Raw genomic sequence first — 16,488 nt, forward strand, 5'->3', positions numbered from 1 at the left:
ACGCGGGTTCGTGCCCCGATCCGGGAAGATCCCACATGCCACGGAGCAGCTGGGCCCGTGAGCCATGGCTGCTGAGCCTGTGCGTCTGGAGCCTGTGCTCCGCAACGGGAGAGGCCACAGCAGTGAGAGGCCCGTGTATCGCAAAAAAAAAAAAAAAAAAAAAAAATGTGGAAACAACTCTTCTATCTTTACTATTTGTTAAGGTCCTGAAATGAAATACAACCAAAGCAAGTACTATTTCTGCTGTTGAAAATGCCTCACCATGTTTCTCCCGGGTGGTGACAAGTGCTGAACGTTTCATGTTCTCGTGATGTGCACTCCAGGATGCTGCCATTATGGAAGTCGGGCAGTTTATTTTAAGAGTCCCCGACTTACATTCACTCTCTACCTCGCACACAGTGCTCACTGTTCTTGCAAAGAACTTTGTTTTAGAGTCAGGCAGGTGGGTCTTTCTCCCCTTCTGCCCATTTCTTTTGCATTCATTCACAGTCCTTTTCAACCTGGCGCCAGGCAGTGTAGACACACTTTATGGACTTACAGAAGCCATCCCAGGTCATCCCGGATTCACACCCTTTCCCCTGAGTGTGGCCCTGGGTCCAGGCTCTGATGAGCCAGTGTCACGGGGAGAGGGGTGTGGGAATTAGTGATATCAGAGGTTTCCCCTGTCGGGGGGGGGCTGCAGGGGTCCTGGCTTCACTGCATTTGAACAGATTTCTACTGTGGTTTGAGGGTAACACTTCTAAGTTAAATGATATTTTATACACACTTGGGTCTTGGATCCCCAAACCAAATAAACCACAGATTTTATCTTCTGCCAGGCTCAATATCAAGTCAGCCAAGGACAAGATGTTGTACCCGGGGAGTTGTGTCTTCACCAACAGCCTGATCAGTCCTCTTCACGAGGACCTGATTTCCCGGAGCGCCCAGTGTGGACTGGAGGAGCCCGCAGATGAGGGTCTTAAACAGCTGCACTCCTGACATTTGGAGTGGGATACTTCCTGCGGTGGGGCTGTCCTGGGCATCGTAGGCTGTTTAGCAGCATCCCTGGCCTTGACTCACTACACGCTGATAGCAGCCTGCTCTTCTAGTTGTCACAAACAACATAATCATCTGCAGCTAAGAACCACTGTCTTAGAAGGGAAGAAGGAGGGTGGGAGGAAGGGGATTTCTCTACCAAGGTGTCCTCTGTCTGTCCTATGAGAGGCTGGGAGCCTCTGGCTGTCACCTCTGGGGACTCCTGTTTTTGTTTGTTTGTTTGTTTTTGCGGTACGCGGGCCTCTCACTGTTGTGACCTCTCCCGTTGCGGAGCACAGGCTCCGGACGCGCAGGCTCAGCGGCCATGGCTCACGGGCCCAGCCGCTCTGCGGCATGTGGGATCTTCCCGGATCGGGGCACGAACCCGCGTCCCCTGCATCGGCAGGCGGACTCTCAACCACCGCGCCACCAGGGAAGCCCTGGTGACTCCTCATACTAGTCCCTCTCAAACTTTAAAGTGCTATGCCACCCCCGACCCCACACATCTTGTGAAACTCTGGCTCCTGATTCGGTGGTCTGGAGTGGCCGGAGGACCCAGCATGCTCAGGGAGGCAGTTAGAAAGGCGGGGACCACCCCTGGGGTAGCAAAGGCGAGGTTGTGAAGGTCGCACGGGTGTCTTAGTGACCTCTTTGTTGGAAATTAACGGAACCCCCTCGACGCAGCCAAAGGAAAAAATCCAACACGTGAGAACCAGGGCCTCTCACACAGTGGAATAAGGGCTTAGTCCAGCCTGGGGAGCCAGGGCCGTCCCTCTCTCTCCTCTGGCTCTGCTTTTGGTTCCTGCCGCCCCGCCTCCTGGGCTGCATCCCACTTTGTCCATCCCTGGACCCACTGGTGGGCGGCACGGATTCCCTGACAACGGTGTGTGTCAGGTAAGTAAATGGACAAACGGCAGCTTCTGTGGGACCCCTGGTAGTGAGAGGTCCAGAGCACAGAGGTGGCTTCTTGGCCTGAACAAGATTGCTGTCCCCCATCAACGGAGCGAGCCTACAGGAGGTCGCCCCAGGAGTGGGGGCCGGCCCAGGATCCCGGGAGCAGCCTGGCTGGGCAGGGCTTGGTTCCATCTGTTCTCGGCCTGCCTCTGACTCCCCTGGAGGTCCCCGCCCCCTTTCTCCTCCCTCTGGCCCTACAGATGATGGAACAGAACCGCAGAGACCTTCTGAGCTCATGAAATGAACGCAATCCTTTAGATCCGAGGTAGAGTATTCCCCTCTTAAAGACACTCCCACGTGGGAAAACCCAAATTTAGGAAACTGGTAAATTAAAGATGACTATTTGTCCCACTGAGGTGATTTTCCCTCCACGAAAGGACTTCCTGCAGAGTTATTTTAAACAATAAGCTTCCCTTGGTGCACTCAAAATTATTCAATTTATGCAGGTTGCGCAGTTAAAACCTCAAACATATCTGTCTGGTTTCGGGCCTTTTCCAAGGCAGTAGAGGTCTGAGGAAGGTGCATAGGTTAGCAGTTTGGGCTTACTTTGTAAGAAGTCATCCTTGGAGGGCAGCGCGCTGACCTTAGCTTCTGCCAGTGGGGCTCATTTCTCCTTTCAGAGAGCTGACCTCACGGTTACCGCAACTTGGAAAGGCATACACATTCTGTGTGTAAATTCTGCCTCCTCAGAACAAAAAAAAAGCGAAGAAATAAAAAGTGAGCAGAGGTCCTGGGATAGAGAAGGTTCACAATTTAATCAGCTTCTGGGGGCAGCCGTGGTGTGGGCATCAGGAAGTTATAGTTTTGGATATTGTGTCCAGAGGGATTTTTAAAAGAATTCAGGAAAATTCTGCACACAAACTGGGAGAAAAGAAGACAGCTGGACAGGCCGACTATCCTTATTTTAAAAGATGTTAATGCCAAGGCTGACCTGAAATGGCATCAGGCCTGCGTGGAGTCAGGGACCGTGGCTGGTATAAATCGTTGCCATCGCAGCATGGCAACTCCTTTGCATCCACAGGGATGTGATCTGTGGAAACACAAAAGCCAGTCACCCCTCCTTTGAGCTGCTGAGCTCTCCCTCCCCAACACATTGATGCAACTCCAACAGCTCAGCGCTATATTTAGCACGAACCAAAATACCCACCTCCCAGACTCCACCCTCCTGTGCCCCTGAAATGAGCTGTGTCTGCTGTATTTCTGTTCCAGCCCAACGCACGTGTACACAATTCCCGAGGAGCTGGGTCCAGGAGCAATTGTGGCCAATATCACAGCTGAGGACCCTGATGATAAAGGTTTTACCAGCTTCCTCTTCTACAGCATCACTACTGTCAACAGCTATTTCATGATTAATCAGTGTAAGTCTCACACACACACACACACACACACACACACACACACACACCCTTATGTGCATCCTTTAATTCAGCCATTTGGATTGTTTTACAAATATTTTCTCTGTCTTCTGGTCTGGGGCATGCCTTTCCGTCTAGACTATCGTAAGTTATCGGGGTAACAGGTGTATTTTTTTTTTTTGGCCACACCTTGTGGCTTTGGGGATCTTAGTTCCCTGACCAGGGATTGAACCCAGGCCCCGGCAGTGAAAGCGTGGAGTCCTAACCACTGGACCACCAGGGAATTCCCTGTAATAGGTGCATTAAAAGCAGCTGGCATAAGGTTTGGGGACATTGAACAGGGCCCTGTGTCAACAGCTGCATCATCAATTGTGTCACCACTCCACCTTTGAGGCAGGTGGGCATCTAAGGATGGATGAGTTCACTATCCTGACGGTACCTTGAAGTCTCCTGAACAGAGGATCCAGACCAGCACTGTCCAGAAGAAATACAGTGGAAGCCACATATGTAATTTTAAAGTGGCCACAAAAAGTAGAAACAGGTGAAATTGATCTTAATGAGGCATTTTATTTAACCCAATATATCCAAAATATTATCATTTTAACTTGTAATCAAGATTTTAAAGTTACTCATGAGATATTTTTACCTTATTATTGTTTGTGCCAATTCTTTGAAATCCGTTGTGTGTTATACTTATCGCATCTCAATTTGGCCTAGCCACATTTCAAGTGCTAAAGAACCACATGTGGCTAGTGGTTACCATATTGGATTGCATCAATCTATTGATACATCCATCTGCTGGATTCCTGGGAGATTTTCCCATCTAAGTATCTTGGTGCAGAGAAGGAGAGTTTCTCCTTCTTAATGACCATCTTTTAGTCCATACCGGGCAGGATGCTGAGTGATCCACATGCATTCTATCTTAAGTACCCAGCAGAGCAACCCAACGAACTACCATAATCCACATTTTACAGATGAGGAAACTGAGGCTTAGAGAGAGAGACTCAGACAGGTTAAGTGACTCATCCAAGGTCTCACAGCTTGTAGGTTGTGAAGCAGCGATACAAACCAAAGCTGCCCGACTCCAAAGGCTGCACTTTTCCCTACACTTAGACTATACCACCTCATAAATCCCTGTCACATCACCCAAAAGGACTTCACTTTACATTATGATTTTGTGGAGGCCAGCACTGGACAATCCCAAAAAGACAATGTGTTACTCGTCCCGTAGGCTTTAGGGCAAAGGTTACCTGCGCCCAGGAGAGGTGGGCAAAGGCGGTGCTGGCTGTCACTGAGGACCTCACTCCAATGATCATGGCGGGGTGGACAACTGTGGTTTAGAATTCTGTTCGTTCGAGTATTGCAAATTGAACTTTAAACAAATACAGTGGGGTTTTTTTGTAGTATATTCATTAAGACTCTTTGGTTGCAAGTAACAGAAACTAAGGCCAGCCAAACCAAGCAAGAGGAAAAAAAAAGTAAGGGACACCTATCACCAGGATACTGCATATCTCATGAGAAAGAGTAAACAGTCAGGGCACAGGAAGGATGGGAAGTAGCGCTGCTCAGCAGCTAGAGTTCTGGCATCTTATCTGTAGCTCCACTAGGAACCTGACTTGTGTCTCCCAGTTACAAATTCTCCAGAAAGAGAGCTCAGGGGTTGGAGTCAGCTGTCTATCAGTCCAATGAATGGCAGGCAAGGACAGCTGCCAGGGCGCCTAACCCTGAGGCATGAGGTGCAAAATTCTAGAAGGATCAGGTCAGACACTCCAGTCAATGTCCAAGACAGGAACTTAAATGAGGTTTTTTTTTTTTTAAATGTACTTATATAAAGAATATTCTCTTTGTAAGCCAGTCCTCACAACAGAATGTTCTTTTCAAATGTACTCCAAGTCTCCACCTACCTTTGACTCCTCATTTCTCTCCAAAGAGCCATATTCTGACCTTTGCTTTCTCACAGTGACTGGGACCATCCAAGTGGTGCGCAGGATAGACCGAGATGCCGGTGAATTAAGACAAAATCCCACCATATCTCTGGAGGTTCTGGTGAAGGATAGACCCTCTGGGGGTCAGGAGAATCGCAAGCAGATAACCTTCATTGTGGAAGACATTAATGACAACCCCTCGACATGCACCAAGTTCACCTTCAGGTATTTGCCTCTGAGACACGTGTGGGCACGTCACCTCTTTGGGGGTGCTTAGGTCTTCTGGTATAGTCTGGCGGGGACTGAAGGATTGTGGGCACCTGCGACACAGCTCAATAAGATAAGTAGATTTGAACTGTCCCTTTAGGTGAGAGATTTTCCTTCCACATCCTTTTTTCTTCCCTCTCTTCCATTTTCTTTCCTCTTTGTAATCTCCCTTCTCCACTTTCTTACTCTGTTAAAAAAAAAAAAATATATATATATATATATTTTGCGGTATGTGGGCCTGTCACTGTTGTGGCCTCTCCTATTGCGGAGCACAGGCTCCAGACGTGCAGGCTCAGCGGCCATGGCTCACGGGCCCAGCCGCTCCACGGCATGTGGGATCTTCCCGGACCGGGGCACGAACCCGTGTCCCCTGCATCAGCAGGCGGACTCTCAACCACTGCGTCACCAGGGAAGCCCCAAAATATTTTTATTTTGCTCTCTTCTACAACATGTTCATCTCCGTTGGTGACAAGTCCATAGGACTTGTCAGGCGCTCTCTGGACTGTACCTTTTCTTTATTTATTGCCACCCATGGCAAGATGGTGCTGTTGGTTAGCAGTTATAGTAGATACTTGAGACTTAGGATTGGTAACTAGGAGCTCCCAGAGAAGTGCGCCACCAGTAATATGAATAAATGAAACCAAGTATTTACTTAAAACAAAGCATCTAATTCACTTTACACAACTTAACTGCCTGTGAACAAAAGGCAATGGAGAGGGGGGAAAAGGCAGATACAAGTTCTTTTGGATATTTTGACCTGTTCTTTGTCTCACAATCTACTCACCGTTATTTAAAAATAAAGTCCCTTGGAGGAGGAACCAAGATGGCAGAGTAGAAGGACGTGTTCTCACTCCCTCTTGCGAGAACACCAGAATCACAACTAGCTGCTGGACAATCACTGACAGGAAGACACTGGAACTCACCAAAAAATATACCCCACATCCAAAGACAAAGGAAAAGCCACAATGAGAAGGTAGGAGGGATGCAATCACAGTAAAATCAAATCCCATAACTGCTGGGTGGGTGACTCACAGACTGGAGAACACTTATACCACAGAAGCCCACACACTGGAGTGAAGGTTCTGAGCCCCACACCAGGCTTCCCAACCTGGGGGTCTGGCAGCAGGAGGAGGAATTCCTAGAAAATCAGAGTTTGAAGTCTAGTGGGATTTGATTGCAGGACTTCGACAGGACTGGGGGAAACAGAGACTCCACTCTTGGAGGGCACACACAAAGTAGTGTGTGCATCGGGACCCAGGGGAAGGAGCAGTGACCCCAGGGGAGACTGAACCAGACCTACCTCCTAGTGTTGGAGGGTCTCCTGCAGAGGTGGGAGGTGGCTGTGGCTCACCGTGGGGACAAGGACACTGGCAGCAGAAGTTCCGGGAAGTACTCCTTGGCATGGGCCCTCCCAGAGTCCGCCATTAGCCCCACAAAAGAGCCCAGGTAATCTCCAGTGTTGGGTTGCCTCAGGCCAAACAACCAACAGGGAGGGAACCCAGGCCCACCCATCAGCAGTCAAGTGGATTAAAGTTTTACTGCGCTCTGCCCACCAGAGCAACAGTCAGCTTTACCCACCACCAGTCCCTCCCATCAGGAAACTTGCACAAGCCTCTTAGAAAGCCTCATCCACCAGAGGGCAGACGGCAGAAGCAAGAAGAACTACAATCCTGCAGCCTGTGGAACAAAAACCACATTCACAGAAAGATAGACAAGATGAAAAGGCAGAGGGCTATGTACCAGATGAAGGAACAAGATAAAACTCCAGAAAAACAACTAAATGAAATGGAGATAGGCAACCTTCCAGAGAAAGAATTCAGAATAATGATAGTGAAGATGATCCAGGACCTCGGAAAAACAATGGAGGCAAGGTTGAGAAGATGCAAGAAATGCTGAACAAAGACCTAGAAGAATTAAAGAACAAACAAACAGAGATGAACAATACAATAACTGAAATGAAAACTACACTACAAGGAATCAATAGCAGAATAACTGAGGAGGAAGAACGGATAAGTGACCTGGAAGACAGAATGGTGGAATTCACTGCTGCGGAAGAGAATAAAGAAAAAAGAATGAAAAGAAATGAAGACAGCCTAAGAGGCCTCTGGGACAATGTTAAATGCAACAACATTCACATTATAGGGGTCCCAGAAGGAGAAGAGAGAGAGAAAGGACCCGAGAAAATATTTGAAGAGATTATAGTTGAAAACTTCCCTAACCTGGGAAAGGAAATAGCCACCCAAGTCCAGGAAGTGCAGAGAGTCCCATACAGGATAAACCCAAGGAGAAACACACTGAGACACATAGTACTCAAATGGGCAAAAATTAAAGACAAAGAAAAATTGTTGAAAGCAGTAAGGGAAAAATGACAAATAACATACAAGGGAACTCCCATAAGGTTAACAGCTGATTTCTCAGCAGAAACTCTACAAGCCAGAAGGGAGTGGCATGACATACTTAAAGTGATGAAAGGGAAGAACCTACAACCAAGATTACTCTACTTGGCAAGGATCTCATTCAGATTCGATGGAGAAGTCAAAAGCTTTACAGACAAGCAAAAGCTAAGAGAATTCAGCACCACCAAACCAGCTCTACAACAAATGCTAAAGGAACTTCTCTAAGTGGGAAACACAAGAGAAGAAAAGGACCTACAAAAACAAACCCAAAACAATTAAGAAAATGGTCATAGGAACATACATATCGATAATTACCTTAAACGCGAATGGATGAAGTGCTCTGACCAAAAGACACAGGCTTGCTGAATGGATAGAAAAACAAGACCCATGTATATGCTGTCTACAAGAGACCCATTTCAGATCTAGGGACACATACAGATTGAAAGTGAGGGGATGGAAAAAGATATTCCATGCAAATGGAAATCAAAAGGAAGCTGGAGTAGCAATACTCATATCAGATAAAATAGACTTTAAAATAAAGAATGTTACAAGAGACAAGGAAGGACACTACATAATGATCAAGGGATCAATCCAAGAAGAAGTTATAACAATTATAAATATATATGCACCCAACACAGGAGCACCTCAATACATAAGGCAACTGCTAACAGCTATAAAAGAGGAAATCGACAGTAACACAATAATAGTGGGGGACTTTAACACCTCACTTACACCAATGGACAGATCATCCAAAATGAAAATAAATAAGGAACAGAAGCTTTAAATGACAAAATAGACCAGATAGATTTAATTGATATTTATAGAACATTCCATCCAAAAACAGCAGATTACACTTTCTTCTCAAGTGCACACTAAACATTCTCCAGGAAAGATCACATCTTGGGTCACAAATCAAGCCACAGTAAATTTAAGAAAATTGAAATCATATCAAGCATCTTTTCTGACCACAATGCTATGAGATTAGAAATGAATTACAGGGGAAAACACGTAAAAAACACAAATACACAGAGGCTAAACAATATGTTACTAAATAACCAAGAGAGCACTGTAGAAATCAAAGAGGAAATCAAAAAATACCTGGAGACAAATGACAATGAAAACACGACAATCCAAAAGCTACGGGATGCAGCAAAAACAGTTCTAAGAGGGAAGTTTATAGCTATACAAGCCTACCTCAAGAAACAAGAAAAATCTCAAATAAACAATATAACCTTACACCTAAAGGAACTAGAGAAAGAAGAACAAACAAAACCCAAAGTTAGCAGAAGGAAAGAAATCATAAAGATCAGATCAGAAATAAATGAAATAGAAACAAAGAAAACAATAGCAAAGATCAATAAAACTAAAAGGTGGTTCTTTGAGAAGATAAACAAAATTGATAAACCATGAGCCAGACTCATCAAGAAAAAGAGGGAGAGGACTCAAATCAATAAAATTAGAAATGAAAAAGGAGAAGTTACAAAAGACACCGCAGAAATACAAAGCATCCTGAGAGACTACTACAAGCAACTCTATGCCAAAAAAAATGGACAACCTGGAGGAAATGGACAAATTCCTAGAAAGGTATAACCTTCCAAGACTGAACCAGGAAGAAATAGAAAATATGAACAGACCAATCACAAGTAATGAAATTGAAACTGTGATTAAAAATCTTCCAACAAACAAAAGTCCAGGACCAGATGGCTTCATAGGTGAATTCTATCAAACATTTAGAGAAGAGCTAACACCCATCCTTCTCAAAATCTTCCAAAAAACTGCTGAGGAAGGAACACTCCCAAACTCATTCTATGAGGCCACCATCACCCTGATACCAAAACCAGACAAAGATACCACAAAAAAAGAAAATTACAGACCAGTATCACTGATGAATATAGATGTAAAACTCCTCAACAAAATACTAGCAAACAGAATCCAACCACACATTAAAAGGATCACACACCATGATCAAATGGGATTTATCCCAGGGATGCAAGGATTCTTCAATGTATGTATATCAATCAATGTGATAAACCATATTAACAAATTGAAGAATAAAAACCATATGATCATCTCAATAGATGCGGAAGAAGCTTTTGACAAAATTCAACACCCATTTATGATAAAAACTCTCCAGAAAGTGGGCATAGAGGGAACCTACCTCAACATAATAAAGGCCATATATGACAAACCCACAGCAAACATCATTCTCAATGGTGAAAAACTGAAAGCATTTGCTCTAAGATCAGGAACAAGACAAGGATGTCCACTCTCACCACTATTATTCAACATAGTTTTAGAAGTCCTAGCCATGGCAATCAGAGAATAAAAAGAAATAAAAGGAATACAAATTGGAAAAGAGGAAGTAAAACTGTCACTGTTTGCAGATGACATGATACTATACATAGAGAATCCTAAAGATGCCACCAGAAAACTGCTAGAGCTAATCAATGAATTTGGTCAAGTTGCAGAATACAAAATTAATGCACAGAAATCTCTTGCATTCCTATACACTAATAATGAAAAATCTGAAAGAGAAATTAAGGAAACACTCTCATTTACCACTGCAACAAAAAGAATAAAATATCTAGGAATAAACCTACCCAGGAAGACAAAAGACCTGTATGCAGAAAACTAGAAGACGCTGATGAAAGAATTAAAGATGATACCAACAGATGGAGAGATACACCATGTTCTTGGATTGGAAGAATCAATATTGTGAAAATGACTGTACTACCCAAAGCAATCTACAGATTCAATGCAATCCCTATCAAATTACCAATGGCATTTTTTATGGAACTAGAACAAAAAATCTTAAAATTTGTATGGAGACACAAAAGACCTTGAATAGCCAAAGCAGTCTTGAGGGAAAAAAATGGAGCTGGAGGAATCAGACTCCCTGACTTCAGACTATACTACAAAGCTACAGTAATCAAGACAATATGGTACTGGCACAAAAACATAAACATAGATCAGTGGAACAGGATAGAAAGCCCAGAGATAAACCCACTCACCTATGGTCAACTAATCTATGACAAAGGAGGCAAGGATATACAATGGAGAAAAGACAGTCTCTTCAGTAAGTGGTGCTGGGAAAACTGGACAGCTACATGTAAAAGAATGAAATTAGAACACTCCCTAACAACACACACAAAGATAAACTCAAAATGGATTAGAGATCTAAATGTAAGACTGGACACTATAAAAGTCTTAGAGGAAAACATAGGAAGAACACTCTTTGACATAAATCACAGCAAGATCTTTTTTGATCCAGCTCCTAGAGTAATGGAAATAAAAACAAAAATAAACAAATGGGACCTAATGAAACTTCAAAGCTTTTGCACAGCATGGAAACTATAAACAAGACAAAAAGACAACCCTCAGAATGGGAGAAAATATTTGCAAATGAATCAACAGACAAAGGATTAATCTCCAAAATATATAAATAGCTCATGCAGCTCAATATTAAAGAAACAAACAACCCAATCCAAAAATGGGCAGAAGACCTAAATAGACATTTCTCCAAAGAAGACATACAGATGGCCAAGAAGCACATGAAAAGCTGCTCAACATCACTAATTATTAGAGAAATGCAAATCAAAACTACAGTGAGATATCACCTCACACCAGTTAGAATGGGCATCATCAGAAATTCTACAAACAACAAATGCTGGAGAGGGTGTGGAGAAAAGAGAACCCTCTTGCACTGTTGGTGGGGATGTAAATTGATACAGCCACTATGGAGAACACTATGGAGGTTCCTTAAAAAACTAAAAATAGAATTACCATATGATCCAGCAATCCCACTACTGGGCATATACCTAGAGAAAACCATAATTCAAAAAGAAAAATGCACCCCAAGGTTCATTGCAGCACTATTTACAATAGCCAGGTTATGGAAGCAACCTAAATGCCCATCGACAGACGAATGGATAAAGAAGATGTGGTACATATATACAATGGAATATTACTCAGCCATAAAAAGGAACGAAATTGGGTCATTTGTTGAGACATGGATGGATCTCGAGTCTGTCGTACAGAGTGAAGTAAGTCAGAAAGAGAAAAACAAATATCATATATTAACGCATATATGTGGAACCTAAAAAAATGGTACAGATGAACCAGTTTGCAGGGCAGAAATTGAGACACAGATGTAGAGAACAATCATATGGACACCAAGGGGGGAAAGTGGCTGGGGGGTGGTGGTGGTGGTGGTGTGATGAATTGGGTGATTGGGATTGACATGTATACACTGATGTGTATATAATTGATGACTAATAAGAACCTGCTGTATAAAAAAAAATAAATTAAAAAATTAAAAAAAATAAATCAATGAAGTCCCTTGTGATTCTGGGTTAATATGACTTTTGCAAAACAGTACTGTCTTTCCACTAACTATTTTGTCTCAGTGCCACAAGATGAATAATTCCCCAGGTTAGCTTTATCTCTGTGGTTTCTTAATAGCTAGTCTCCAGTTTCTTGGGAGTCTGAAGGTGGTTCTTCCTGGGGGTGGGGAGGGCACCTCTGCAGTGACCCTTGCTGAGAGAGTGTCCTCTGTCTGGAGCAAAGCTGAACACCAGAGCTGGTCTCACTTTCAGATCTCCCTAGGGAAAGAGTCTCCCTCTGAGATTATCTTTGGTTTTGCAAGTTCATTTTTTAAGCTCTAGGTAACTCTGGACATAGACCTCATACATAGTGTGGCCATGCAAAGGACAAAGGACCCTAGACAAAGATTATCTAGGATAAGCAGTAGAAATACAAACTCCTGGGGCTTCCCTGGTGGCGCAGTGGTTGAGTCCGCCCGCCGATGCAGGGGACACGGGTTCGTGTCCTGGTCCGGGAAGATCCCACATGCCGCGGAGCGGCTGGGCCCATGAGCCATGGCCGCTGAGCCTGCACGTCCGGAGCCTGTGCTCCGCAACAGCAAGCCAAACGACAGCACTGGCGCTGCCACAGGCTCTGGCAGCCCTGTCCCTGAATATTTACTCTTTCTTCAGGGCTCTTGGCACAGTCTCTGCGGCGGAGTTTGGGGGAGCAGGTAGAATAGGCTGGGAGGGCGCCAAGCACCCAGTGGATCCCACGAGGCAGGTGGCTTCGTGCCAGGTCCCCTGACATCCCCGTGGGTCCACGCAGGCTCTCGGGCGGCCGAGAGACAGAAACAGCCCCTGTGGCTTTCCCAGGCTGGTGACGAATGAGCCCAAGGCCCTGATGGAGGCATCAAAAGCCCCGTGACAGAGCCGCTCTGGTTGTAAATTGTCAGGCACTTGGCTGAAAATGCTTCGCAAGCTGTTTGTGAGCCAGAGGCAGAGGATGTCGGCTGGGCCTGTCACCTCCAAGTGTGGGGGCAACCGTGGTCAGATGGCTGGGAGTGAGGGCAGCCCGCCTTTGAGGCAGGGAGTGATGAATGGGGGGGGGAGTCGTTTTCCAAGTCATGGGTTTAGGGGAAAAATACCAAGTGGCAGGGGAAAATGAAAAGAACATGCCAGGCGGCCCTAAGGGGCCAAGTGTGAAGGCCTCTTTGGGAGGGCGTGAAATGCCTGGCTTCAGGACCCTAGAGTCTTTGGGTGATGCAACCTTCCGGCTTCTGCAGATTTGTAATCAAGGCTCAGATCCCTGAACACTCTGTGGGCCTGGAGAGTCATTGATAGAACCGAAAGTAAAATTTACTGTGACTCTTAACACTGACAAGGGGATGGTGCCTGGATGCATCAGCTTTCTGGGACAGGTCTTGAAACCACCCTGAACCAATCTTTCTTCATCTGTAAAATGGGGACAAGAACACAAACCTCTAGGCGATGAGGGGATTAGAGATAGAGTTTTTTTGTGTGTGTGGTACGCGGGCCTCTCACTGTTGTGGCCTCTCCCGTTGCGGAGCACAGGCTCCGGACGCGCAGGCTCAGCGGCCATGGCTCACGGGCCTAGCCGCTCCGCGGCATGTGGGATCTTCCCGGACCAGGGCACGAACCCGTATCCCCTGCATCAGCAGGCAAGCTCTCAACCACTGCGCCACCAGGGAAGCCCCTAGAGATAGAGTTTTTAAAGTGTAGGATACCACATATAGTTGGTATTTAACAAATAGTATCTATTCTAAGTATTTATGAGTAAAACCATGACATCGTGCCATCAAGACAAGAATGGAAATGCTTGGACTCCAGTCCTGCTGAGACACAGAGACATCATGGAGATTCAGTTACACCTGTGAGAAAGACCGCTTTCCCAAAGCAAATCCAGTTATCCTCAGCAGCACAAAAAAAAAACCTTGCCGTCAGACTTGGCTCCATGTTTGCTAAGCCCATTTTAGCTGCCATGAAGAGCTGATGTGGAATGTAGAAAGCAGCATAATTCTGTTGCGGAGAGAGGTGACAGTACAGAGGATTAGAGACACGTGTTGATGCTCTGAGAACAAGATGCCAAGACAGGATTAAATGTGCGAGGATTTTATTAGTGGAAATGCCTGTGGGAGAAGATGGGGAGAGAGCTAGGCTAGGCTGCAAGGGTCATCAGACCGTGATGCAAGTCTGACCTGAGTAAAGGAAGGAGGGAGGGTGCATGGGTGGGAATGTTCTAGTCTGTTCTGCAGTCCATGAACTTGGCTAGGGCACTGGGGAGTCCTGGAGCCAAAGTCAGCTGTCACAGGACAGGAATGAGTCTGCCTTAGTATCTCTGCCCTGCCCTGTCATTGGCACCTGACCTCACTGCAAATACAGTGATGGATTTCAGAGCCCAGCAGCTGGGGTCTGTGGTCATTCTATTCCTGCAGCTGTAGGTCTTCCAGGCACGTTCTCCTGGCAGCCCCAATATATTTTTGTAAGAAATCCTGCCCAAGGCAAAACATGATTGTGGTAGGGAAAGAAAGAAAGAAAGAGAGAAAGGGAGGAAGGGAGGAAGGGAGGAGGGAGGAAGGAGAGAGAGAGAGAGAAAAAGAGAAAGAAAATACTAGCCACACAAATTCCTCTTTGCCTGTACATGAGCCGCTTTGCAGTCTGATTTTGCCATTCCTCCCCTCAAGAGATGGGTATCTCTTTCTACTCCTTGAGTCTGGACTTGACCAGGTGAATTGCTTTGGCCATCGGAACATTCACAAACATGGCGCAGCAGAGGACTGAAAGGTGTGTATGAATTGGGACTTGCCCTCTCTTGCTACTTTTGGAAGCCTAAGATCTCCATGAGAAGAGCCCAGACTAGCCTCCTGGAGGATGGGAGTCAATATGAAGCAGAGACCACCCACCTTCCCACCATACTTGTGAGTGAGGCCATCCTGGAGCATCCAGCCCCCACCGAGCTGCCAGTGACTGGAGAGACCAGCCAAGCTGGACTAGAACCAAAAGAGCGAATGGATAACCCTTAGTGTTGTAAGAAAGAATAAATGCCCATTGTTTTAAGCCACTAGGTTTTGGGCTGGTTTGTTATGTAGCAAAAGCTAATCAACATGCCCATCTTACAGATGGAAAAACTGAAACCTGGAGACGTGTGAAGTCCCTTAATGGGCCTGGAGGTGTTACCATGCTTCCTCAGAGTCTCCCACTCCAAGCTGGGCTTGACCAGATGGTTTACTCATTTGCATACTATTTGCCTCCCTGCTGGAGTGAACTGAGATTGGGACCCAGAATTCAACCTTTTTTTTTTTTTTTTTTGCGGTACGCGGGCCTCTCACTGTTGTGGCCTCTCCCATTGCGGAGCACAGGCTCTGGACACGCAGGCTCAGCGGCCATGGCGCAGGGGCCCAGCCGCTCCGCGGCATGTGGGATCCTCCTGGACCGGGGCACGAACCCGTGTCCCCTGCATCGGCAGGCGGACTCTCAACCACTGCGCCACCAGGGAAGCCCCGAATTCAACCTTTAATAAGCGTCTATTGAATAAATGATGCTAAGGTGTCAGGAAGCCCTTCTATGACTTCGAAACCATGAGAACACAAGTGGAGGAATTACCAGTCTTCTAAGCGTGGGAGGGGAGGGAGGGGTGCAGGGGTACAGCGATCCTCCCCAACCAGAGTATCAATTCCTACAGGCAGGGGCAGAATTTCTATTTCTCTTATAGTCTTCTTCACTCCTGTGCTAGTCCCATAAGCTACCATTCATTCATTCATTCAACAAGTATTTCTTGAGTGTGCCAAGAACAAAGCAGATAAAGATCCCCAGTCTTGTGGAGCTTACATTCTTGGGGGCAAACAGGCGATAAACAGGATATGTAAGTAAACTGTATAGTATATTGGAAAATGGTAAGCACCAAGCATTAAACCTACAGGGGGCAAGGGGAGAGGGAGCAATGGGCTGGGGGCGTTGACATTTTAGTTGGGGTAGCCAGGGAGCCTCCTGAGAAGGTGCCATTTGATTCCAGACTAAAGATAGGGAAAGAGCAAGACATTTGTGGGAAAAGCATCGCACAGTAAGTGCAATGGCCCTGAGGCCAGAGCCTGGGGAGTGTCCAGGGGCACAGGGAGGCCAGGGTGGAAGGAGAGTGAACAAGAAGGATTAGTAGGAGATGAGTTCAGACAGGTAAGGGGTGGGCGCACGTCATGAAAGATGCTGTAGATCAGAGTCACGACTTTGAGTGAAATCAGGAGCCCTTTGCGATTTAGGA

At 45.8% G+C, this 16,488-nt stretch overlaps 1 protein-coding gene across 1 annotated transcript in view; it reads left to right on the forward strand.

Moving 5' to 3' along the window:
- The window catches only part of CDHR3 (cadherin related family member 3), a gene marked incomplete at both ends in the record, with an annotated part of 71,942 nt that overhangs the window by 37,164 nt on the left and 18,290 nt on the right, over positions 1-16,488 (forward strand). The window contains 2 exons of the mRNA XM_079710972.1: positions 3,178-3,326; positions 5,284-5,473. Of these exons, the coding sequence (XP_079567098.1) occupies positions 3,178-3,326; positions 5,284-5,473 (339 nt within the window). The remainder of the gene's footprint in view (positions 1-3,177; positions 3,327-5,283; positions 5,474-16,488) is intronic.

The sequence above is a fragment of the Hyperoodon ampullatus genome (genome assembly GCF_949752795.1).
Source record: "Hyperoodon ampullatus genome assembly, chromosome: 9".
NCBI classification, from domain to species: domain Eukaryota; kingdom Metazoa; phylum Chordata; class Mammalia; order Artiodactyla; family Ziphiidae; genus Hyperoodon; species Hyperoodon ampullatus.